At 40.7% G+C, this 26,200-nt stretch overlaps 2 protein-coding genes and 2 non-coding genes across 11 annotated transcripts in view; 2 read left to right on the forward strand and 2 right to left on the reverse strand.

The window, feature by feature from the left end:
- The window catches only part of TNPO3 (transportin 3), a 108,013-nt gene that overhangs the window by 22,446 nt on the left and 59,367 nt on the right, over positions 1–26,200 (forward strand). For 5 of the 8 annotated variants that reach the window (XM_036328733.1, XM_036328735.1, XM_036328740.1 and 2 more), the window contains exons 2-4: positions 16,366–16,566; positions 17,475–17,548; positions 18,402–18,558. In XM_036328733.1, the coding sequence (XP_036184626.1) occupies positions 16,366–16,566; positions 17,475–17,548; positions 18,402–18,558 (432 nt within the window). Of the gene's footprint in view, positions 1–13,287; positions 13,520–16,365; positions 16,567–17,051; positions 17,218–17,474; positions 17,549–18,401; positions 18,559–26,200 lie in introns of those variants that run through there. The other 3 variants (XM_036328741.1, XM_036328736.1, XM_036328737.1) reach the window with 3 other exon arrangements.
- On the forward strand, positions 1,666–1,772 carry LOC118666743. The gene has a single exon (XR_004971070.1). It is a non-coding gene; the product is annotated as a U6 spliceosomal RNA (small nuclear RNA).
- On the reverse strand, positions 9,756–11,251 carry LOC118666425 (protein max-like). Its single transcript, XM_036328742.1, has one exon. It carries the CDS (start codon positions 11,067–11,069, stop codon positions 10,614–10,616), a length of 456 nt encoding a protein of 151 aa, XP_036184635.1. The 5' UTR covers positions 11,070–11,251; the 3' UTR covers positions 9,756–10,613.
- LOC118666725 lies at positions 21,060–21,166 on the reverse strand. The gene has a single exon (XR_004971054.1). It is a non-coding gene; the product is annotated as a U6 spliceosomal RNA (small nuclear RNA).

The following is a 26,200-nucleotide window of genomic DNA, read 5'->3' on the forward strand; positions in this document are numbered from 1 at the left end:
TGCATTCTCCCCACTGGGGATGAAGCCTGCAACCCGGGCATGTGCCCTGACCAGGAATCAAACTGTGACCTCCTAGTTCATAGGTGGACACTCAATGGCTGAGCCACACTAGCTGGGCCAATTTGTTAGTAATTTTAGATGATTTTTTTTTTTTAATTCCTCACCCAAGGATATTTTTCCATTGATTTTTAGAGAGAGAGGGAAAGACAGAGAGAAATATCGATGTGAGAGAAACACACCGATTGGTTGCCTCCTGTACTCACCCTGACCAGGGCCTGGGTTGGGGAGGAGCCTGCAACCACGGCACCTGTCCTTGATTGGAATCGAACCCAGTACTTTTCGGTCTGCAGGTTGATGCTCTATCCACTTAGCCAGACTGGCTAGGGCTTAGTTGAATTTTTATTACCTGGTTGCCTGGTGCCCTGCATCTTTTCCTCCTTTGTTTTGCTACAGATGTATTCTTCCCATCTTTTTTTTTTTTTTTTTTAATCCTCACTTGAGGATATGCTTATTGATTTTGAGAGACAGACAGACAGATACAGACATCATTATGTTAGAGACCATTGATTGGTTGCCTTCCATATGTGCCCCAACTGGGGATTGAACCCACAACCTACTTATGTGCCCTGACCAAGAACCGAACCCACAACCTTTCAGTATATGGGACAATGCTCTAACCAACTGAGCCATACCGGCCAGGGCCTGGATTCTTCCCATCTTTATCTTCTATTGCTGTTTGACTTTTATGCTTTGGTCTTGTTATTTTCTATTGATCTATTTCCTAGTGTGGTAATCTTTTCTTCATTTTTCTGATTTGTTTTTTAAACCTTCCATTTGGTTCTTAATTTAAGCTACTCTATTTTCCAGTTCTAGATTGTCATTTGATTACTTTTTATTGATTCTATTTCTTCATAGAAAGTCTCCATTTGTTTTCTAATTAGTTGAATATATTAATCAGCTATTTTTCTCCAGATGTTCATTTTGAAAAATTTGTAACTTGAAAGAATAGTACAGTGAACACTAATATACCCTTCTCCTCAATTTGATCTTGCTCCATTTTTTTTTCTCCTGTTTTTCTCTGTCCCTGTTTGTTTTCTAAATGTGTATTTTTTAACCTTTTGGAATAAATTTCAGACCTCATAATTCTGTGCGCCAAACTTTTTTGTTGTTAATCCTCACCCGAGGGTATTTTTTCCATTGATACGTAGAGAGACTGGAAGGGAGGAAAGAAGGGGGAGAAGAGAGAAAAAAATATAGATGTGAGAGACACCTTGATTGCCTCCCTCATAAGCCCTAACCAGGGCCAGGGATTGAACCTGTGACCCTTTGGTGTGCTGGTTGATGCTCCAACCACTGAGCATACTTGCCAGGACTGTACGCCTAACATTTTGACATACATCTTGTAAGAACAAGGACATTTTTCTACACTAAACTAAAAGCATTGTCACTCTCAAGAAATTTAACATTGATTTAATGTTATTATCTAATATACAGTTATGTTCCAATTTCCTAATTGTTTCAGTTATAGATTTATAGTTTTACAATTTTTTTATTTTCCCTGATCTAGGATTTAGTCAAGGATAATGTATTGCTTGTAGTTGTTATGTCTCTTTAGTTCCAGGGATATTTTTTTTCTTTGTATAATAGTTACATTAAACAATTTCAGTGCTCGCTTCAGCAGCACATATACTAAAATTGGAACGATACAGAAAAGATTAGCATGGCCCCTGGGCAAGGATGACACGCAAATTCGTAAAGTGTTCCATATTTAAAAAAAATAAAAATAAAAACAATTCCAGCCCTGACCGGTTTGGCTTAGTGGATAGAGCTTCAGCCTGCGGACTGAAAGGTCCCAGGTTCGATTCCGGTCAAGGGCATGTAACTTGGTTGCGGGCACATCCCCAGTAGGGGGTGTGCAGGAGGCAGCTGATCGATGTTTCTCTCTCAATGTTTCTAACTCTCTATCCCTTTCCCTTCCTCTCTGTAAAAAATCAATAAAAAAAAATATTAAAAACAATTCCAGGCCCATTTTGCCTTTGTTTTTAATATGCCCTACTATTTGGATTGTCTGGTTGTTTTCTTCTGATTGTATTCAACTTAAACTTTGGAAGAATACTATATGCATGACAACTTGTCGCTTTGAGTGACTCACATCAGGGGTCACATAAAATGTGTCTGTCACATTATTGGTGATGTTACTTTTTATCACTTTTGTTAAGACAGCACAGTTATTTTAGTTCTCATCCAATAATTGCATTATTATTATTTTTAAAAATATATTTTTTATTGTTTTTTTTTTTTTTTTTAGAGAGAGGAAGGGAAAGAGATAGAGAGAGAGAAACATCAATGAGAGAGAAACATCATTGATCAGCTGCCTCCTGCATGCCCCCCACAGGGGATTGAACGTGCAACTCAGGCATGTGCTCTGACCAGGAATCAAACCAGTGGCTCCTGGTTCCTGGGTCGATACTCAACTGCTGAGCTATACCGGCTGGGCTAATCCCATTACTTACTAGTAGATAGGTTATTTTCTATTGTCTGCCCCGCTCCTTTTGTTGTTATCATTTAGTCTTGATTTTGTTTGATAGATATTAGGTATATACTGTTTATGAAAAGTTAAAGAGATTATAAATGATTTTATTTCCCTGAGATGATTTTTTTTTTCTTAGGTCTTTATGATAGGACCAGATCTCTCTCTCCTTTTGGTGGTAAAATATACTTAGCATAAAATTTACCATTTTAATAGTACATTTCAGTGGCATTAAGTATATTCACATTGCTGTACTACCATCACCACAATTCATCTCTAGAACTTTTTCATCTTCTCTAGCTGAAACTTTGTACTCATTAAACAGTAACTCTCCTCATTATCCCCACCCCTCAACCTTTGGCACCCAAAATTCTAACTTTAGTCTCTATGAATTTGACTACTTTAGGTACCTCATATAGTTGGGATTATACAATATTTTTTTTGTGTGTGTGTCTGGCTAATTTTACTTAGCATAATGTCTCAAGGTTTGTTGATATTGTAGCATGAATATTTGAGGTTTTTTCAACTTTTGGTTATTGTAAATAAAGCTGTGATGAGCATAGATGTGCAAATACCTTTTCAAGGTTTTGTTTTCAATTATTTTGGATATAGACCCAGAAGTGGAGTTGCTGGATCATCTGGTAATTCTATTTTTAATTTTTTAAAGAATTTATTTTAGAGAAGAAGGGAGAGGGAGAGATAGAAATATCAATGATAAGAGAGAATCATTAATTGGTTGCCTCCTGCATGCCCCACACTGGGAATCGGGCCCGCAACCTGGGCATATGAATTAAACCATGACCTCCTGGTTCATAGGTTGACGATCAACCACTGAGTCATGCCAGCCGGGCTCTCCATTACTGTTTTTCATAGTGGCTGTACCATTTTACATTCCCACCAACAGTGCAGAAGAGTTCCAGTGTCTCTTCATCTTCACCAATACGTATTTTCTGGGGGGTGTGTGTGTGTGTAGGGGCTATCATAACAGATGTGAAGTGATATCTAATTTAGTTTTGATTTACATTTTCCTGATGACTAGTGATGTTGAACATTTTTAGTTGGCCATTTTTATATCATCTTTAGAGAAATGTCTTTTCAAGTCCTTTGCCCATTTTAAAACTGGGTGATTTGGATTTTTGTTGTTGAATTGTAGGAGTTCATTATATATTCTGGATGGAATATATAGATAGATGTTTTACAAATATTTTCTTCCATTCTATGATTTGCTTTTCACTCTGTTGACTGTTTCCTTTGCTGCATAGAAGTTTTAAAGTTTGATGTATTCCCATTTGTCTAATGTTGCTTTTGTTCCCTGTGCTTTTGGTATCTGTCATATCTATGAAATCATTATCAAATCCAATGTCATGAAGTTTCCACCCCCTTATGTTTTCTTTTGGGAGTTATAGTTTCAGGTCTTATATTTAAGTCTTTAATCCATTTTGAGTTAATTTTTATATATGGGTTCAACTTCTTTTGCATATGGCTATGCAGTTTTTGTTGAAGAGACTCGCTATTTATTGAAGAGACAATCTCCCCATTTTCTAGCTTTGGCACCCTTGTTGAAGATCATTTGACCATATTTGTGAGGGTTTATTTCTAGGCTCTCGATTTTGTCCCAGTGGTCTATATATCTGTCTGTATGCCAGTACCATACTGTTTTTATTACTGTGTTTTATAGTACATTTGAAATCGGAATGCGAGATCCCCAAATTTGTTCTGGCAAATTTGTTTTGGCTATTTGGGGTTCCTTGAGAATCCATATGGATTTTCTAATGGATTTTTCTGTTCCTGCAAAAAAAAGTCATTGGGATTTTCATAGGGATTGAATCTGTGAATCATTTTAGGTAGTATTGACAACAATATATTTCATCTACATTATCTAATTTGTTGGTCTATAGCTGTTCATAGTATTTTTTTCAATGTTTATTTTAAAAAATGCATATAGGGCATTACAGATAGGTCCCCCTTTGCTGCCCCCTATCCCCCCCCCCACACACGTGGTTTCCACCCCAACCCAGGCCTTCACCAACCTATTGTCTTTGTCCATAGGTAATGCATATATGCATACAAGATCTTTGGTTCATCTCTTCCCACCCATTCGTCAGTCTGTGCAACGTTTCCATTGCCTCTGATTCTATTTTATTCATCAGTTTATTTTATTCATTAGATTCCTTGTTCGTTTATTGTGATTTTTAGATTCAGTTTGTAGATATATATTTATTGCCATTTTATTGTTCATATTTTTTTATCTCTTCTTCTCCTTCTCCTCCTCCTCCTCCTCCTCCTTGTTCTTATTCTTGTTCTTCTCCTCCATCTCCTCCTCCTCCTCCTCCTCCTCCTCCTCCTCCTCCTCTTTCTTTAAGAATATTCTTCAACATTTCATGTAATACTGGTTTGGTGGTGATGAACTCCTTTAGCTTTTTCTTGTCTGTGAAGCTCTATCTGACCTTCAATTCTAAATGATGGCTTTGCTGGATAGAGTAATCTTGGCTGTAGGCCGTTGTTGTTCTTCACTTTGAATATTTCTTGCCACTCACTTCTGGCCTACAAAGTTTCTGTTGAGAAATCAGCTGACAGTTGTGTGGGTGCTCCCTTGTAGGTAACTAATTGCTTTTCTCTTGCTGCTTTTAAGATTATCTCTTTGTCTTTAACCCTTGGCATTTTAATTATGATGTATCTTGGTGTGGACCTCTTTGGGTTCCTCTTGTTTGGGACTCTCTGGGTTTCCTGGGCTTGTAAGTCTATTTCTTTCACCAGGTTAGGGAAGTTTCTGTTATTTTTTCTCCAAATAAATTTTCAACATCTTACACTCTCTCTTCTCCTTCTGGCATCCCATAATGCAAATGTTGCTATGCTTGAAGTTGTCCCAGAGGTTCCTTATATTGTCTTAATATTTTTGGATTTTTCTTCTTTTTGCTCTTTTGATTAGGAGTTTTTTGCTTCCTTATATTCCAAATTATTGATTTGATTCTCAGAATCCTCTACTATACTGTTGAATCCCTATAAATTTGTCTTTATTTCAATTAGAGTGTGCTTAATTTCTTTTTAAAATTTTTTTAAATTGATTTCAGAGAGGAAGGGAAAGGGAGAGATTGAAACATAAATGATGAGAGAGAATCATTGATCAGCTGGATCAAGCCGGCAACCCGTGCATGTGCCGCTGACCAGAATCGAACCCGGGACCCTTCAGTCCACAGGTTGATGCTCTATCCACTGAGCCAAACCAGCTAGGGGGAATGTGCTTAATATCTTACAGTCCTTTTTCATGTCTTTGATGTTCTTACTCAGGTTCTTGAAATTCTCACTAAGTCCCTTAAGCTCTCATTAAGATCCATGAGCAACCTTATAACCATTGTTTTGAACTCTGAGTCTAGTACTTTGCTTGCTTCCATTTCTTTAGTTCTCTTCCTGGAGATTTCTTGTGTTCTTTCATTTGTGACATGCTTCTTGGTATCCTGTGTTTGTTTCTGTGTATTAGGTAGAGCTGCTATGTCTCTTAGAATTGGTAGAATGGCCTGTGTAGTAGGTGTCCTGTAGGGCCCAATGGTTCAGGCTCCCAGTCACCCAAGCTGGGCACTCTAGGTGCACCCCCGTGTTTGCTGTGTGCACAGTCTTATTGTAGTTGAGCCTTAATTGACGTTGGCATTACTGGGAAGAATTGACCTCTAGGCCAATTGGCTGTGAAGACCAGCTGTTACTACAGTGGAAAAGCTGTTGTGGAGAAGACACACCTATGCAGCAGGACTTGCTTCAGTGGGGCTTTAGTGCTCACTGAGTCTGTCCCTTGAGTGTGTTGCTATGAATGTGTACAATTGTAATCTGGTATGGTCTGAAGTTGTCTACTGAGTGCACTGGCTCTGGGGCCTGCTGGGAGGTGCAAACTCAGCCACTGCCTGGGGCCAGCGGGCAGGAGCTACAGAGCGATCTGCAGATGACTGCTACTTGTGTTGGGCTTTGAAGTGCCCAGGCGAGACCAAACTGTGAAGCCAGGCAGACTGATATTAGTGCCAGGTCTTGGGCTTCTTATTGATAGTTATGGAGCATGGTGATGCCAGCTACTGCTTTCTTAAGAGATTTTAGGAAAGTCTGAAGCCTGAGCCAGGATAGGCCATCCATATGAGAAAGCCATTGCAGAAAGCTTGTGTGGAGCTGCAAAGTGGATGAGGTGGGGCCTCAGGAAATCACCAGAATGGAGCGAACTGTGTGGGCCAGACTGATTGAAACCCAGATATGGCTTCCAGTCAGCTCTGCAATGGGGGAGGTCTCAGCATAGGAACAGTGACCCCTGTGAGCACCCCTGTCTGGGAGAAAGCCGCTCCCAAGGTCTTGCTCCGATGTCAGGCAATCTAATTCCTCCCCATATGTCCCATGAACCTCCCCAAGCCGCTGCCCAAGGGCTGGAGTTCAGAGGTAGTGAGTCCAAGTAAGTTCACGCGCAGACCCTTTAAGAGGAACTCTCTGGGTCTCCAGCAGCCTCCGTGTCACTCAGCCACAATCCCCACTGGTTTTTACAGCCCGAAATTATAAGGACTTCACTTTTCTAGGACTTCCATTGAGCCATATTTCAGTAGGTTCTGAATGATGGTTGTTCTGTATTTTAGTTGTAATTTTGATGTGGTTGTGGGAGGCCGCATCTTGGTTCTCTTCCATGGTATCTACACTAATAAAAGACAAACATGCAAATTGACTGTACCTTTGCTACACTTTAAGCCATGCCCACCAGCCAATCAGAGTGACTATATGCAAATTAACCCAACCAAGATGGCAGCCGGCAGCCACGGAGCTGGAACAAGCAGGAGGGCTTGGTTGCCCCAATGATGGAGGAAGCCAAGCTTTCCGCCGGCCGCGGCGGCTCGGAGCTCCACTCAAAGCAACAAAGTTTTAACTATAGAAGATAAATAAACCCCAAATACCTGCTTTCAGCCAGCCATGGCCACGGAGCTGGAGCAAGCAGGAGGCGTGGGTTGCCCCTGGCGATGGAGGAAGCCAAGCTTCCCTTCCGCCTGCCCTCGCTGGCTCTGAGCTCCTCTCAAGGTACAAAGTTTCAATTATAGAAGGTAAATCCAGAATAAAAAAAAATAATAATAAAAAAAGGAGAGGCTGGGAGTTTCCGTTGACAGGGGTCTTGGCCAGCCTGCAAACAGCCATCAGCCCCTCACCCAGACTGGCCAGGCACCCCAGTGGGGACCCCCACCCTGAAGGGGGTGTGACCAGCTGCAAACAACCATCAGCCCCTCACCCAGGCTGGCCAGGTACCCCAGAGGGGACCCCCACCCTGAAGGGGGTGTGACCAGCCTGCAAACACCCATCAGCCCCTCACCCAGGCTGGCCAGGCACCCCAGCGGGACCCCCACCCTGATCTGGGACACCCTTCAGGGCAAACCAGCCAGCCCCCACCCATGCACCAGACCTCTATCCCATATAATAAAAGGGTAATATGCAAATTGACCCTAACAGCAGAACAACTGGGAATGACTGGTCACTATGACACACACTGACCACCAGGGGGCATATGCTCAATGCAGGAGCTGTCCCTTGGTGGTCAGTATGCTCCCACAGGGGGAGCTCTGCTCAACCACAAGCCAGGCTGATGGCTGCCAGCACAGCGGTGGTGGTGGGAGCCTCTCCCGCCTCCACAGCAGCACTAAGGATGTCCGACTGCAGCTTAGGCCTGCTCCCTGCTGGTAAGTGGACATCCCCCGAGGGCTGCCAGGCTGCCAGAAGGATGTCTGACTGCCAGCTTGGGCCCGATCCCCCAGAGAGTGGGCCTAAGCCAGCAGGTGGACATCCTCCGAGGGGTCCCAGACTGCAAGAGGGCATAGGCCGGGGTGAGGGACCCCCTCCCCCCGAGTGCACAAATTTTTGTGCACCGGGCCTCTAGTCCTATCTAATAATAGACAAATAGGGTAATTGACCATACCTTTGCTACACTTCCCATGGGCTAATCAGTGAGATATGCAAATTAACCGCCAACAAAGGTGATGGTTAATTTGCATATGTAGGTGGGAAGCGGCAGAGTGAAGACCGAAGGCGGCTCCGGCGGGAGCAGGGAAGGCTTTGAAGGCAGTCGGAGCAGCGATCAAAGCGGGTCCAGCTGGAGCAGCGAAGGCTTTGAAGGCGGCTCTGGCTGGAGCAGCGAAGGCTTTGAAGGCGGCTCTGGCCAGAGCGAAGGTCTGGGTCCCCGGTGCCGAAGGAAAACCAGTGCAGGCAGCCAGGGGAAGGGAAGGCCTATTGCATGAATCTTTTCGTGCAACAGGCCTCTAGTCCTATATAATAAAAGCCTAATATGCAAATAGACTGAACAGTGGAATGACTGGTCTCTACGAGGCACACTGACCACCAGGGGGCAGACGCTCCATGCAAGAGCTCCCTCCTGGTGGTCAGTGCACTCCCACAAGGAGAGCGCTGCTGAGCCAGAAGCCGGGCTCACAACTGGTGCGCACAGCGGCAGTGGCGGGAGCCTCTCCCGCCTCCACAGCAATGCTGAGGATGTCCGGTTGACAGCTTAGGCACCAGGCCTCTAGTTTCTTATAATCCTTTTTATTTCCTTAGAATTGGTAATAATGTCCTCATTGTCATTTCATTCCTGTCTCTTTTAGTTAATTTAGCTAAGGTTTGTCAATTTTGTTGGTTTCTTTAAGAATCAAATCTTGGATTTTGTATATCTGCTTTAATCTTTATTTCCTTCCTTTTGCTAGCTTCGGGTTTAGTGTATTCTTTTTCTAGATCTTTAAGGTATAAAGTTAGGTATTGGTTTGAGATGTGTTTTGTTTTTAACATAAGAGTAAATAGCTATACATTTCCCTCTTATTTTATTTTTTATTTTATTTTTTTATAGTCTTATAGTAAAGGGGGAAGCCTTAACTTGCAAGACAATTCTTCGGCAGTATGTACAACATACTTTTTATTTCCATGGAATGGAATCAAACACAGACTGAGACTACAGAGTATACACTAGAAATCAGCAAATGCCAGGAACGGAGTAGGAAAAAGACAAAGAAATGAGGCCTAAACACACAAAACCCTTCACTGGGAGCTGCTGATCGCAGCCAGAACCAGGGCTGGGTCACCGTGGGGACAGGTTCCAGAACAGTCGGGAAGGACGTGGGGCAAGGGTGGGAAGGGGCCGCACTGGGGTGCGGGTTTAGTACCAGGTAAATTGCTCTTGGTATTTACATAAAAAATCAGTTGGCTCTATTTCTTAGAAATACACACGGAAAGAAAGGAAGATTTGATCATTACTTTATGAATCTGTCGCTTTGCAATACCGACATCATCAGGAATAGGGACAATTCACTCAGATTCAAATTTCAGTAGCAGGAAATAAATATCAAAACATCATCACTGGCCCTCAATACAAAACCTCTACCCCACCCGCTCTTCCCTCCTTGCCCTCCCACCCCCAGCACCCTCTGGCGGCCACTTCACTGCTGACGCCCCCCACACCACACGAGTGTCCCGAGGCCCTCCCGAAGGCTGGCTGAAAGAAGCAGGAGTGAAACAGGCCCAAGACTGTGCTGCAACTCTGTCCCCACTTCCTTTCACACCACAAACTTCTTCAAGGATCTGGTCTTTCAACAGGAGCGATAAATAGCTTTTTAATTCTCATCACTTCTTAAACCAGTCATCTTCTTAAAGTAGAGCAGTCCACAGATTCACAAAGTCTATCAAACAGAGGCAAGGGTGGCCTGGGGAGGCCTGGGAGGGGTAGGAGTCCTCCGGGCCTGTGCCCGGCAGGGCTGGAGGAGCTGGTGGGTGGTCAGGACACCATGTGCTCAGAGGTCCGGCCGGCCGTCTGTCCTCCACAGAAAAAGCTGCCAAGTTGGGGTGTTTTGGTTTAAAAATTCCTGGTGGGGACAGGGAATCCCTGAAGGGAAACATTAAAAAAAAATAGTGGAAGTGGGGAAGGAGAACGAGAGCTGTTGTCCAAGAGCTTCTACGTAAAAATAAAATTTAAAAAAAAAGAGAAAGGAAAAAAAATAGAGTCTCTTAAATGGTTCTGAGGGTTCTAAGGATGAACTGAAAGGAGGATGAGACGACGGAGGAGACAGACAGTTTTTATTGCTGGCCTGCCCGGCAGAGCTTAGCTGGCCTCCATCCGGAGTTTCTTCCTGCTTTGGGGCTCTTCAGGCTCCGACTCTGAGCTGGAGTCCGAGCCCCCATCGAAGGCAGAGATGGCGCTGCCCTTGGCGTTGGTGTAGAGGCTGTTTTCTGAGGAAGGGTAGTTGGTCTGCAGTTGGGCACTCGACCTCGCTTTCTCCAGTGCACGGACTTGCTGCTCCAGAAGGGCATTCTGCCGCTTGAGGTCATCAATATCTTGCTGGTGTGTGTGGTTTTTCCTTCGCATATACTGGATATACTCTGTGGCTTTGTCTAGGATTTGGGCCCGGGATGCCTTCTCTCCTTGGAGTGATGGGACCGAGTCCCGCAAACTGTGAAAGCTGTCTTTGATGTGGTCCCTACGCTTTCGTTCCAGTGCATTATGATGAGCCCGTTTGTCAGCGTCGCTCTCCACCTCGATGTCATCGTTATCGCTCATTTCCTACGGCCCAGGGAGCGGCCACTGCAGCAGCGCCAGGGAAGGGGTAAGGGTGGAGGGGAGGGGGAAGTCACCGACAACAAGCAAGTCCCCCCACACACTCACTCACTCACTCACTCACTCGCTCTCTCACTCACTCACACACTCACACACTCACACACAACACGGGCGAGAACCACCTCCTCACTCACATTTCCCTCTTAGAACTGTTTTTGCTGCATCTCATAAGTTTTGTTTCCATTTTCATTTGTCTTAAAATTTTTTCAAATTTCTTTTTTAACCCAGTGGTTGCTTTACAATGTTTTAATTTTTACATATTTGTGAATTTTGCAGTTTTCCTTATTATTCTCATTGTGATTTGAAAAGACACTTTCTATGATTCTAATTCTTTTATATTTATTAGGACTTATATTGTGGCCTGTCATCTGGTCTGCCTTGGAGATGTTTCCGTTTTTTTGAGGTGTAGTTTCTATTTTCTTCACTTGAGTCCCAACTGAAAGTCTGGAGTATTTACCAGGACTCCTCTTCCTTGGTGTGCCCTAAATTTGTTTTCATCTCCCCAGTCTTATGAGACTACCCAAGGCTCTTTAGCCTCTTGTCTTCCACTTTGAAATAGGCAAATGCTTTTTCCTATGAAAAAGTGGAGCTAAATATTGAGCTAACTCTGTGCTTTTCTATTTCATCTCTGGAATTTGCAACTTCATGTTCTAGCTATCTTGATAGCTTTGATGTCCTCAAAGAAGCTCTTTTTTATTCATCTTTTGTACTTGTTTTAGGATGGAAAATTGGTGTAATGCCATCCAGTATGTTATAGCCAAAGTTGAAGCACCTGATAAATGCTATGAGAATGATAGCGTCAGGTTGCTTAGGGAGCATATAGAGCATAAAACTAACTCCTGTGTGTTACAAAGCTTCACTACACTTTCTATTCCCTGGCTGGGTACCTCAGTTGTTTAGAGTGTTGTTCAGATAAGTCAAAGTTGTTGGTTTGATCCCCTTTAAGGGCACATACAAGAATCAATCAATATTGCATAAATAATTGGAACAACAAATCGATATTTCTCTCTCTCAAAATCAATTTTAAAAAAGCTTCATTGCACTTTCTTAAAAAAAGTGTAAATTACATTTTTACAAAAAGGATCTTACAAATCTGTACCTGTATCTGTTTTTCAATTGTATATTTGGAGATCTTTCCATATTAGGAATACAAATCCATCTTTATTTTTAAAGGCAATTCCAAAGGATATGTTAAAAAATATTCAGACATTAAAGGTGCTTGAAAAATAAATCTTTGCATCCCTACCCCCAGAAGGAAATAGTATTTTTGTTTTGTTTTGACTTTTGGTTCTGTCCTTCATTTTTGAGACCTCTCCTTTTAAGGAGATAGAAATGTTTGGTCAGAAATATATATAACCCAGCATGATCAGTTGGTATTTTTTGCTAGTTTCTGCCATTCAGATTAAAGCACAACATAGCGCTGCACAATCAATGAACTTTTTCACAGGGTCCCGATCTCTAGTGGGTTGAAAGGTTTCACTTGGGAGAAGACTTCAGACTAGTTCAGTTTAATAGGCAATATTATTTCTGTTTTGTTTTGTCTATTCTGTTTTTAAACAGATATAGAAAAAAATATATAACTTAATGAATTACTGTATACAGTGTTCATATAGACACTACCAAGTTAAGAAATAGAACTTCACTGGCCACTCTAGAAGTCTTCCTTGTGGCCTGTTTGAAATAACTGCTTCCTCTCCCTAAAAGTAACCACGGTCCTTTCATAGTAATCCCTTCTTTGTTTATCTTTATGGTTTTATCACCCAAGTGGGTATTCTTCCACATTACTTTGATCTTGCTATTTGTTTTTAAAATATCTTCTGAGTGTCTTTTAATCTATGGGTTCTTTCTCTGTGTGTGGATTATTTATCTGTTGAGGAATCTGGGCCATTTGACTTGCTGAGTTTCCCTATGGTCTAGATTTTGATGATTGCAGTATGATGCAGTTCTACTCTCTTCTGTATTTCCTGAAAATTGCCAGCTGGATCCAAAGGCTTGATGAGACACAGAATGATTTGAAATAATTGTCATTTGATCCTGTTTTTTTCATCAGGATGCACATACTATCTGATTGTCTGTTCTCATGATCTATTGTGAAACAAATTACCTCAAAACATAGTGACTTAAAACAAAAACAATTTCATTGTGTCTCATAACTTTGTAGGTCACGAATTCAAGCAGGGCTCCGTGGAAGATAATTCTGCTCCATGAGGCATCCATTTGGTGGATGGGCTGGTCTGGAGGTTCTCAGATGGCTTTGTTTACATGCTTGACACTCTGGTAGGAATGGCTGGAAGGCTGGACTTAGCTGGGCTCCTCTTGCTTTCCATGACTTTCCAGAGACTTCCTGGTCTTGTACATTGTCTCTCCAGCAGAGTAGTCTGAGTTCTTACATGGTAAGTGTCAAAGAATTTGTGGACATAGCGTAAAACCACCACAGTAACAAATATTTTGGGGAGATACTTTGATATATCATGTTTCTCTTTAAAGTTTCACCCACTAATTTTATCATTTATACATGAATCTTGCCAGTAGCAATTATTACCTGTAGTGTTTCTATTTTTCTCATTCCTTCTACATTCATTACCTAGCATAGGATATAAAGTGTCTTACAGCCTATAAATAACGCCTCAACAGTTATTCAGTTGTTATTCACACCTGTATGACTCAAGGATATTTGTTTTATTTTTTAGTTATAATCTAATACTGTCATAATTAATTTTATTACCCCAGATTTTCTAACTGTGGCCATTGGAAGCTCTTTCAGGTTGACTGTTATGTCCTTTGGACTTCAGGCTAATTTTAAAAATGTTTTTCTGGCCTACTTTTTTTGTAGGAATATTATTCTGTTCATTATTTTCTTCTCAACCACTTCTGTATATATGGCATTTGACTTCATTTGTTTATTTTTTAAAATATATTTTTATTGACTTTAGAGAGAGGAAGGGAGAGGGAGAGAGAGAATCATTGATTGGCTGCCCCCTGCATGCTGCCGACTGGGGATCGAGCCCACAACCTGAGCATGTGCTCTTACTGGGAATCACACTGTGACCTCCTGGTTCATGGGTTGATCCTCAACCACGGAGCCACACTGGCCGGGCCATTTGCTTATTTTTGCGTGAAATTAGTTTTTTTTGAACTTTTAGAAGGCATGGTTAAGGATAGTATTTTCCAATTTAAAGAGCTTCCTTTTCTGTTGTTTTCAGGTAGTATTTACAAACATGGTTTATTTCTAAGATTTCCTAGCTTTGTTAACCTTCTCCTTTGTTCCCTTTGTCTCAATTGTACTTGTCCTGTATGATTTTGATTTTGTTCATACTACTTCTCAGTTTAAAGCCCTGTCCTAGCTCTTCAGTTTCAAGAGTTCATAGAGATTTCCATCTCTTTAGCCCTTACGTAGACCTCTTTCATTCGCCTTTTCTACCCACCAAAACCTCTTCCATTTTCAAATATAGTCCTCAAGTTGGCTCCCTGTGCTTTCTAGTGAATACCTGTTGGCTCTTTTGTTGTTCATCTGCTCTTAGATCCATTAGCTACCTGTTGTTTCCTTCTACTTCTGCTTCTACTAAAACTGAAACTCTACAAGTCTTGTTGATGTCACTGGTTTGTCCCCAACCACTTAAAATTTGGGGTTCTTGGAGATAACTAGGTAACACCTATTTTTGTTATAAATGTCCATAGTTCTTTAGTTTTACTGCATAAATACTCTGTTTTTATGAGGGCATTTATGGAGATTTCAAGGCTTCATATAATCTTTTTTTTTTTTTAAGTGTCATTTTGAGCAAAATACATTTTAATGGCATATTAAGTAACAGATGTAGTTGAGTTACTGGTTGGATAATGAATCACTAAAAATTATGTGGCTGGGAGATTTTTTGCAACATGCTGGGGTACAAGTTCCAAAAAAAAGTAAAATAATATGATCTAGAAAGAAGTTAATGTTTCATGCTTATATCCCACCAACTTACTGATTTAAAGTGAAGTTTTATTTCAATAAACCTGTGGTGAATTTCAGGGTCTCTATTTTTAGTTTACTTTGGAAACTTGTATAGGCATTTATTCTACCTTTTTCTCCCTTGACTTCCTGTTTATCTTTGGAAAGATCTTGAAGAATAGCTATGGCCCAGCCAGTGTGGCACAGTGGTTGAGCGTCAACCCATGAACCAGGAGGTCACAATTTGAAACCCGGTCAGGGCACATGCCAGGGTTTCTGTCTCGATCCCCAGTAGGGGGCATGCAGGAGATGGCCGATCAGTGATTCTCTCGCATCATTGATGTTTCTCTCTCTCTCTCTCTCTCTCCCTTCCTCTCTGAAATAATTTAAAAAATCACTATATATTAGTTGTGAAATGCTCTATCTTCATAAAAAATTGACCAGGTAAATCTGTGTGATTTCTCTTCACATTAACTCTATTTCCGAATTAAGACTGAAAATTTTTTTCAGTCCATCATTGCCAGTCCATTTTAGCCTTTTCCCATGAAGAGGCAGTTTGGTGTAGAATTGCTTTACTGTCAGTTGTTAATTAGTTGCCTATTGTGTGCTGTTCGATTTAATTCTCAAAAGTTATCTTTCAAAATAGGAATCCATTTTATAACTATGACTAGTTGTTAGGGACCAAATTCTATGCTTTTGTTCTCTTTATTATTTCTATACAAACACTTATTTTCTCCTTTGAAAATGATTTTAATAGCATGAATAGTACTTTGCCAAATATATAAAAATAACTTAATTATGTGAGATATTGACTTGGGATATCTTGAGAGTTTTTCTGAGGTTTTATTCAGGAACAAAAGATCGAAATGTTTCCTGTTTATTAATATACTAAATTAGGTTCCAGACTCAATTCTCAGAGTGAACAAAGCTTATTTATTTTAAGTGGAAAAAAGAAGAAACAGCCAACCTATACATTAGGGTTGGAAAGTTATGCAGTGACATTTTAGCTTGAGTAGAAACTTCTGGGACGTTTTTCTTCATAATCTCCTCCCTACACGATTAATGATTCTAACAGCAGGTTTAGATTTTTTGATTCAGTTGATAACTCTTATGCTTTCCTAGAATTAGTCAGAAGAGTTTAGGTAATATTTTTGTTTAATAGAGCCTATAAATTTTAAGTATTGGCTGATTAGTGGATAATTTAGTTTGTCAGATTTTTCTTTCATTATACTTTGGTATATAGGTTGTGTAATATTAAATTTATTTAGAAAAGCAGTCCTTAAGACATTTTGTTTGATCTGCTTTCAGGTTCATGCATGGGAGATTTCAGACCAGTTGCTACAGATTCGACAGGATGTAGAATCATGCTATTTTGCTGCACAGACCATGAAAATGAAGATTCAGACCTCATTTTATGAGCTCCCCACAGACTCTCATGCCTCTTTGCGGGACTCATTACTAACCCATATCCAGAACTTGAAAGACTTGTCACCTGTCATTGTAACACAGGTAAAGCCTATGCTTCTCATTAGGGAAATTTGTTAAGACCATTTGGATATCAAACTAATTTTTATTAACATTGCCAGACCATGTGAAGTAATGTTAACAACTTTATTACACACTAATTGCTATATTCTTATAAGTGGATAGAAAGTGAAAATTTAAATATTTTGTATTAATCTTAGAGTTCATTTTAAACTAGCAAATACTGGGACTGGGGGAGTTGAGTATAGGTTTCATAGACAGCCACATGCTCCCCCCCCCCCCCCCTTCTTAAAATTGCAGATGATGAAAACACTGTGCTATTCTGGGCCAGCGGTCTATGTAGTTGCCTTTAAAAAAATCTTTTCTGGACTGATTGGCTAATAAAAGTGTCATGAATGAAATGGTGAAGTAGAGCATTTGGCCTTTCCCCCTTAGACAGGGAAATAACTTTAGGAAGGAAAACTGAAGCTTCAGTGAATACATACATATGTGTTCTTTGCCTGGCATAGAAGTGCCCTTGAAGAGGAAGGAGGCTTTTGCATGAGTCTTCAAGATGGGAAATGGCAATTCATTACTTGAGGAGTAAGTCAATGGGCTGACTTTGTCAGTAGCTTTGGCTTTTTGACAAAGTAAAATTTCTCTGTCCATGAAGTTCTATGGTATTGCCAAATAAAAGTAAGTATTGTTATATCCTGAGGAAAATCTATTGTCTGTTCTTTTTTTTTTCTTCTTTTTTTTCATTTTTAAAGGTTACCTTTAAATCCCAGTAATTTGTAGCTAACCTGGGAGAGTGTGTATGATATAGATAGTTGTGGGTGTCAGTCTTGTTATTGTTTGGAAGAAATTTTTTGTTTCTTGTCAATTAATACTGATGGTAACCCTATTTCTGTTCATCTGTTCTATTCATTTATTTAATTTCTCTTCTTATTCAGCTGGCTTTAGCAATAGCAGACCTTGCCCTACAGATGCCTTCATGGAAGGGGTGTGTACAAACATTGGTGGAAAAGTAAGTAACTTGTATTGACTGTATGCTAGCATTTGGGATTACTATTAACTTACACAGAGAAATTTGTTAGCAATAGCTAGACATTTGCACTATTTCCCCAAACTCTTAACATAGAATTATTTATTATTAAGTGTTGTTAGGTTAAAAGAAAATCATTTAAAATTTAAATACTATAAAAATATGTCATGTGGAACATAAAAGACCCTCATAATTTACATGCACACACATCACTTGAATCAACTGCAGCAAAGTCTTTTCATTGCCTCATGGATCACTCTCATTGATAAATCAGCAATTCCATAAAAATATTTTAGGATGTTTAAGATGATAATAAATTGAAAATTGTAAATTGTTGTGAGTATACGTTCTTACTAATTGGGGTGTGTTTCATGTCTATTACAGGGACAATATTATTTTTAGATACATGGAGCCTGCTACTTTGAATAAAGCATTTCCTCATGGTCTTGGCAAGATAATCTTGATATTTGTTTGCATTTTGGCATTTGGTCAGGACATTATTTTTGAACTTAGTGAATGTCCTTTTTACCTCCAAGCATAGTGTGTCATTAAAGACTTTATATGGATAGTTTATTTTATTTCAAAGTAAAAAGCAAACACCTTTTTTCTCCTTATTCCTATATTTCATATTAATGATTGTATGTACCGATAAGATTTTTCTGAGAAATATATCTGGAAGTGAAATTGTTGGGTCAAAGATTATGCAAGTTGAAATTTTGGTTTTCAGATACCCTTCAAAAGTTGTTGTCATAGGTTATTCTGATGGTTCTTGTTACCTTATGTGATTGTGTTCTTTCTGACTCTAAGTATCTTATGTCTCTCTTTTCTTTTCTAGATATAGCAATGATGTGACTTCTCTGCCTTTTCTGCTGGAGATCCTTACAGTGTTACCTGAAGAAGTACATAGTCGTTCCTTACGAATTGGAGCTAACCGACGCACAGAAATAATAGAAGATTTGGCCTTCTACTCTAGTACAGTGGTATCTCTATTGGTGAGTAGGTTTGCAATATGAAGTTGCTGTGTAGGAGCAAAAAGCCATGGTGGTTATTTTGTTCTTCAGTTTCATTATAGTAAAACCTCGATATAAAAGACTAATTCGGGCAAGGGGGTGTCCGTCTATCCTCCATTAAAGCTGAAAGTCCATTATATAATAAAGTAGGCTTTCCAAATGCATATGTTAAAAAACTGATTTTTAGAGAGAGTGGAAGAGAGAGGGAAAGAGAAATATGTGAGAGAAACACATTGATTGGTTGCCTGCTGCACATGGCCTGACCAGGGCCTGGGCCGGGAGGAGTCTGCAACCACGGTACATGCCCTTGACTGGAATCAAACCAGGGACCCTTTGGCGACATTCTATGCACTTGAGCAGAGCCAAACTGGCTAGGGCTATTATGATTCTTTTTAAAAATATATTTTTTTATTGATTTCAGAGAAAAAGAGAGATAGAAACATCAATGATGAGACAGAATCATTGACTGGCTGCCTCCTGCAGTGGGGATCAAGCCTGCAACATGGGCTTGTGCCCTGACCGGGAATTGAGCCATGACCTCCTGGTTCATGGGTGGACACTCAACCATTGAGCCACAATGGCCAGGTGGTTATTATGATTCTTAATCATAGTCTCTCTTCCCCTTTTTCAAAATGACACAGATTTGTTGAAGAGATTGGACCAGTTGTTTTATAAAATACCTTACCTTCGCCGAAACCGGTTTGGCTCAGTCGGCCTGCGGACTGAAAGGTCCCAGGTTCGATTCCGGTCAAGGGCATGTACCTGGGTTGCGGGCACATCCCCAGTAGGAGATGTGCAGGAGGCAGCTGATCGATGTTTCTCTCTCATCGATGTTTCTAACTCTATCTCTCTCCCTTCCTCTCTGTAAAAAATCAATAAAATATATTTAAAAAAAAAAATGTGTAAAAAAAAAAAAAATACCTTACCTTCTGAATTTTCTGATTGTTTTGTCTTTGTTTCATTTAGTTTGTTTTTCTGTTCTCTGTAAGTCCTCTATTTGTAAGTTATATCCAAAGCCAGACTTCATAGGGATTCTCCAAGAGAATTAAGCCTTAATGATATTAATGCATCCATTGTATGTAATGAATTTTTTCCAATGTATTAATAATAGTACCAGCTATTATATACCATCCTTGGGATAATTGAGGAAATAGTTACTAAAAATCATTTTCTGCAGGACTTAATTCTTTCCCAGAACCCCGGTTGAGAAAGACGAAAGGCTTGATGGTTAATTTAAAGGTTAAATATTTTTGGCTAGAATACATCACAGCTACTTCATGTACATCTTATCAGAATATAAATACTTTTTGGTTGGCCTTTCATTTCTGATGCTAGGATTGACTGGATTAAGATGATGACAGTCTGATTTCTCTGTTATAAACTTTGTCTTCCCCTTGTAATACAATGCAATTTGTGTGATGGTAGTTTATCATTTTACAAGTGTCTATTCCATGTCAACTTTTTGCCTAATGTTTCAAACTCTAGTTTATAATTGTTGCCACTTTCATTGTGGCTTGCCAAATAGTATTTTATTAATTGTACTAGAGGCCTGTTGCACGAAAAGATTCGTGCAATAGGCCTTCCCTTCCCCTGGCTGCCGGCACCGGTTTTCCTCTGGCACCCGGGACCCAGGCCTTTGCTCCGACCGGAGCCGCCTTCAGTCTTCGCTCCGCCACTTTGCACCGCCATCTTTGTTGGCAGTTAATTTGCATATCTTGCTGATTAGCCATTGGGAGGTGTAGTGAAGGTACAGTCAATTACCATGTTTGTCTATTATTATATAGGATAATTCTACTACATATTAGTTGGCAATCTCCTGAGTTTCTATTAGAAAGTCAAGATGTCTTAATTCTTTTTTAATTTCTTGTTTTTAAAATAAGGATTTGTTTTAAAGCTGCCTCAAATGTTACTGTTTTATTTTTTCTGGCTATCTTTTTATGGAGTATTATGGACTCATGGGTTTTCATTGATTCAGGGTTTCCACTAAAATCATTCTTTTGATGCTTAAAATGTCATAACTTTGGCTACCTGAGCACTTTTTTGCTTCCTAATATAAAAAGATGGACAGCCCTAGCCGGTTTGCCTCAGTGGATAGAGTGTTGGTCTGCGGGCCAAAGGGTCCCTTGTTCGATTCTGGTCAAGGGCATGTATCTGGTTGGGGCTTGTACAGGAAGCAACCAATCCATGTGTTTCTCTCACATCGATATTTCTCGCTGTCTTTCCCTCTCTCTTCCACTCTCTCTAAAATCAATGGAAAAATATCGTTGGGTGAGAATTTTAAAAAAAGATGAACATGTTTATCTTGTTACCTCCTTGTGCCAGTTCTAGAATTGTTGGTTTCTTTTAGTATCAGCCCCAGTCCAATCAGGAGAAAGAAACTACATAGTGATAGGTGAGAATTCTTTTTCCCCCCTTGGGAAAAAAATGTAATATTTTATTATTAAACAACTCAGGCAAAAGTCTAGACTTTCTATAAGTGCAGAAAAAATATGGAACGCTTCATGAATTTGCATGTCATCCTTGCGCAGGGGCCATGCTAATCTTCTCTGTATTGTTCCAATTTTAGTATATGTGCTGCCGAAGCAAGCACTAGGTGAGAATATTTAATGTAAAGAATGATTCTTTCTAACAAGAGGTTACAATAATGAGGGATTGTCTAGTAAGAAGTAAGGAGAATTCTAAAAAACATAAACAGTTACAGTAAAACAAATAAAGGGGGGGAAAACTTACAAGGAGCAGTCATTAACCCCAAGACTGAGATATGAGAGTTTCTAAGAAAGGAAGAGTTCATCCCCCTTTCAGGGCTGAGATCCAGACCCTGTTGAAGAGGGCATAGCCATGGTAGAGAAGTCATTGTGCTGTATGCTGCCGAAAATCTGTCCTCTTTAACTTGCTGGAGATCTGCTTTCCAAGAAGCCCAAAAAAGTTGTCCAGGGAAGGTGTCTCACCAGAGACACTCTGCCACAAAATCAGCTGGGTGTGGGAATAGCGGGTGAAGCTGCTGGCACTGTGCACTGCAGACACTGGGGAAAATGAGTGCACTGAATCTAGTGCTGGATAAGTTATGTTGCAGGTCCTTGAATAATGTTGTTTTGTTCAATGTCATTTTACTATAAAATTGTTGAGGTGCCCTAGGAACTTAACTTTTGTTTATATCAATTAGCCAATGGTAAATTGTTGGGGTTTTTTGTCATACATTGTTCCACTGTAGTTACAAGAACCCATCAACTACATTCACTGAGGAGTTTTCTTAGGAGCCTAAAGTACTTTGCTATAAAACCATTGGGAGGGTGGGGGTGGGAGAAATAAGAAACCTTCTGGCCAGTACACTGCAAGAGCCAGGCACCAGAGTAGCTAGGAGCCTGGGACAGGAGGAGCTGCACATTCTGCAGAAGGCTACCAAGTAATCACACCAGACTAGGAAGCTGAACCCCTTTCCTTTTGCAGTTTCTCTCCAGTGTCCTAACAAAAAGTTACTGCTAGCTAGCACAGGAAAAGAAATATTGAAAGGGCGCAGATCCATTTCTACAAAGTAGTCTAAAAGGGTGAATTTGGTGCTGAGTAGCACTAAATCTATAACCAGCATCTGTCTTCTCATCTGACTAATTAATCTTCCATATGCATTCATCTATATACATTTAAATTCCTATACAATGGTATAACAAGCAAATAGAAAATATGCAATCTTGCTATAGTCCTCATTTATATGTTGGTCACAAGGCTGTAATTAATATGTATGGCTTTCTTATTTCACAGCTAATTTTATCTCATCCATGCCGCTATAGACTGGATATTTGTGTGTGCCCCCCCCCTCACCCCCCCCAAATTCATATGTTGAAAACCAATCCCTACTGTGATGGTATTTGGATGTGAGGCCTTTGGGAGGTGATTAGGTCATGAAGGCAAAGCCCTCATGAATGGGATTAGAGACCCCAGAAAGCTCACTTCCTCCTTATGCCTTATGAAGACACACCAGACAGACAATCTTATATAATAAAAGCCTAATATGCAAATCGACCAAATGGTGAAACAACCCATCACTATGACACGCACTGACCACCAGGGGGCAGACCGCTCAGCCAGAAGCCAGGCTCAAAGCTGGTGAAAGCCTCTCCCGCCTTTCCTCCGTGGCACCACTAAGGACCCCTCAGGGGATGTCCATCTGTCGGCTTAGGGGAGCGAGAGGGTGCTGGCCAGGCTGAGGGTCTCCCCCCTGCGTGCCCCCCCCCCCCCCCAGTGCACGAATGTAGTGCACTAGGCCTCTAGTTGTTTATAAACCAGGAAGCAGGTCCTCACCAGACAACAGATCTGAATCTTTATCTTGAAATTTCCAGTCTCTAGATCTGTGAGAAATAAAGTTCTGTTGTTTATAAGCCACCCATTCTTTGGTATTCTGTTATAGCAGCCTGAATGAACTAAAGACACCAACCCAGCTAGTTGGGTTTCTTTACTCTGTGAAGTGACTCAAACCTTCATTCCCAAAGAGTGAGCCCTTAAACATCCTGCCTTTTCTTGGCGGTTGCTCCTGTAGTTTTCCATTAACATTTACTTTTGAGTGTGGAAGTGCCGGGAGCCGGTCTATCCTTGCTGTTTCAAGGGACCTGGCATATATGGCATACTGTTCTTAATATGTTTGCTTACCTTGGCACTATGTGTTTTAACCAAGGTCACCTCTCTGAGAAAGGTTGTTTCCCCAGGTAGGGATTTCCCCCTGAAGTTAGGGAGGGAATAAAACCCCTTAACTAAGTGCCAGGCGGGTAATTAATCACTTTAACTACGAACAATCATGCTTAAGCTACATAATCTTTACTCCCTGGAATGGAGATTAAAAAACGCCCTAACCTTTGGAATAGAGATTGATAGGATTGGAATCTGGTATAAATACAGATGTAACAAGACGACAGAACCTAGACACAGAACCTAGACACAGAACCTAGACACAGAACCTAGACACAGAACCTACACAGAACCTAGAGACAGAAGAACTTCGCTGGAGAGAACATGGCAAAAGATCCTGGACAGAAACTGGCCACAGAACCTAGACACAGAACCTAGACACAGAACCCACACAGAACCTAGAGACAGAACCTAGAGACAGAACCTAGAGACAGAACATGGCAAAAGATCCTGGACAGAAACTGGCAACAGAACCTAGAGACAGAACCTAGCGAGAGAACCTGGCTGACGATCCTAGAGACAGAACCTGGCTACAGAACCTGAATAGAACATGGCAAGAGAACCTGACTAGAACCTGGTGACTGAACCTGGCTGGAGAACCTGGACAGAACCTGGCTGGAGAACCTGGAGAACCTGGCTGGAGAACCTAGCAAGAGAACATGGACACAGAACCTGGCTGGAGATCCTAACCAGAACTTTGCTGGAGATCCTGACCAGAACTTGGCTAGAGATCCTGGCTAGGCTGCTGATCAACTGAACGCTGTCTGCGTGTCATTCCTTCTTTGCTGACTCCGTCCACACCTTTGGGAACCCCTGGACCTGCTGGGGTTGGACCCCAGCATGGAAGTAAGAGAGTTCCTAGAGAATCCTCTGGGTTCCAGATCGAGAACTCCATGGTTCCATTGTATAGAATAAACCCAATTATTCCTTGTTAACACATTGCAGACCAGTAGTTTTATTGCTAGCTTTACCCAGTGGTCAGATAAGTTTCTATTGAACAAATACAAAAAACATTTTACATAAATGTTAAAGGCACACTTTAAAATTAAATACCCATTGCATTTTGAAGCTATTTATTACATGTTCTTACAAGCTAATATCTTTTTAAAGTATGATACTTTGTAAAACACTGTGTAATATGAAGCGAGAATTCTCATGATCCGTCCACGGTGTGTTAACTAGGATCAGTCACTTCAGCCTATAGTTTAACCCCTTTTTTCTTTTTGGTTTGGTTGTATAAGGAGCCCAAATTGTTCAGGTGGTAGTTTATCTTCCAGAGTTGCCCATTACTGTACTATCTTTATTCTGATATGAGGTCCTTGATTAGATATGATGCCATGATACTTGACTATGGCATTCTCTTAGTCCAGTGATGGCGAACCTTTTGAGATTGGTGTGTCAGCATTTTGAAAAACCCTAACTTAACTCTGGTGCTGTGTCACATATAGAAATTTTTTGATATTTGCAACCATAGTAAAACAAAGACTTATATTTTTGATATTTATTTTATATATTTAAATGCCATTTAACAAAGAAAAACTAACCAAAAAAATGTGTTCGCGTGTCACCTCTGACACGCATGTCGTAGGTTTGCCATCACTGTGTTAGTCCATGAATGATAGTGCTGATAGAAGCATTGCAAGCAGGGAAGGTAAATTCATATACAGAATATGCATCTCTTCCTGTGAACACAAAGCTCTGCTTCCTCCATAATAGAAGTCCAGTGTAATCAGTCAACCTAGTTTCCACAGGGAATGGTGCCAGATTAGGAACTCAGTGTTGGTCTTCACTGTTGGCAGATTTGACACTCATCAGTAGTGTTAACTAGTTAAGCCTTGGTAACTGGAAATCTTTGTTAATCCCATGTGTAGCCTTCATCCCCAATACTGTGGACATTTTGTGAGCCCACTGAGCAACTACTGGGTGCCTGGGGAAAGAGGCTGACATCATTTTGTTTGTCTGTCATTGAGAGAATCCTTTCTAGTGGATACCCTTGGTAGGTGTTCACCTAGAACAGAAATACTTCCACAGTCTGCCCATTCATATTCCATTCATATACCTTGGCCTCAGACTTCCTTGTCACTGAACTTTTAATCCTGTTTCTTCCAAATCCCTGATTATTCATTCAACCCATTGATAACTGTTCATGAATAAGTGTAGATTCATATGTCTAGTAGTCTCTCAATCTAGACATGGTGAACAACCAAATACACTGCTTGAAGTTCTGTCCACTAGGAGGGTTTCTTGCAGCCACTGTCCTTCTCTAAGGCCCCTGAGTGGGCCTGTAATGCTGCAGCTGCCCATCTTCAGGTGGTTTAAGCATATTGTACAGACCCATTTATAATCCAGGTTTGAGTTTTCTTCTTTAGGTATCTGGTCGTGAGGAACATTCCAGAAAGCCATAGGCATGGGTTGAGGGGAATGAACCAATGCAAGAAAAGCTGGTGTTCGAGGGAATCTGAGCTGCCTGCTCATGCAGCTTGTACCTTCCAGATCTTTCTGAACTTAGTCTCTTATATACCATTTCCATTTGATGACAGGTTGCTGCTACTCATGCCCAACCTTACGGCTAGATAGTTCAGACAGTACTCCGCTCAGGCTACATGATCACATGATGTCCCATCATTAAGTGTTCGGTCTCTACCAAGGCTCATTGCTTCTTAAAGGGAAAATAGTTACCCGCAGAAGAGGGCATAGAGTTGCCCCCAAATCTTAGATATTTGCACTATGATTGTCCTATTTGTGTTTCCCAGACACTCCATATACTCATTAAGTCTAGAATCTCTAGTATTATATTCCAGCTTCCAGCTCACTCCCACATATGTTCTTTGGGTTTCTTCAGGTACATATTAGCAAAGTTTTAGAATTCTCTTGATATGTAAGTTATTTCTTCCTGTGTGTACCTGCCCCCCTGGAACATGCTGAGATATGGCTCTAGTTATGGGTG

The sequence above is a fragment of the Myotis myotis genome, unplaced genomic scaffold (genome assembly GCF_014108235.1).
Source record: "Myotis myotis isolate mMyoMyo1 unplaced genomic scaffold, mMyoMyo1.p scaffold_m19_p_11, whole genome shotgun sequence".
NCBI lineage: Eukaryota > Metazoa > Chordata > Mammalia > Chiroptera > Vespertilionidae > Myotis > Myotis myotis.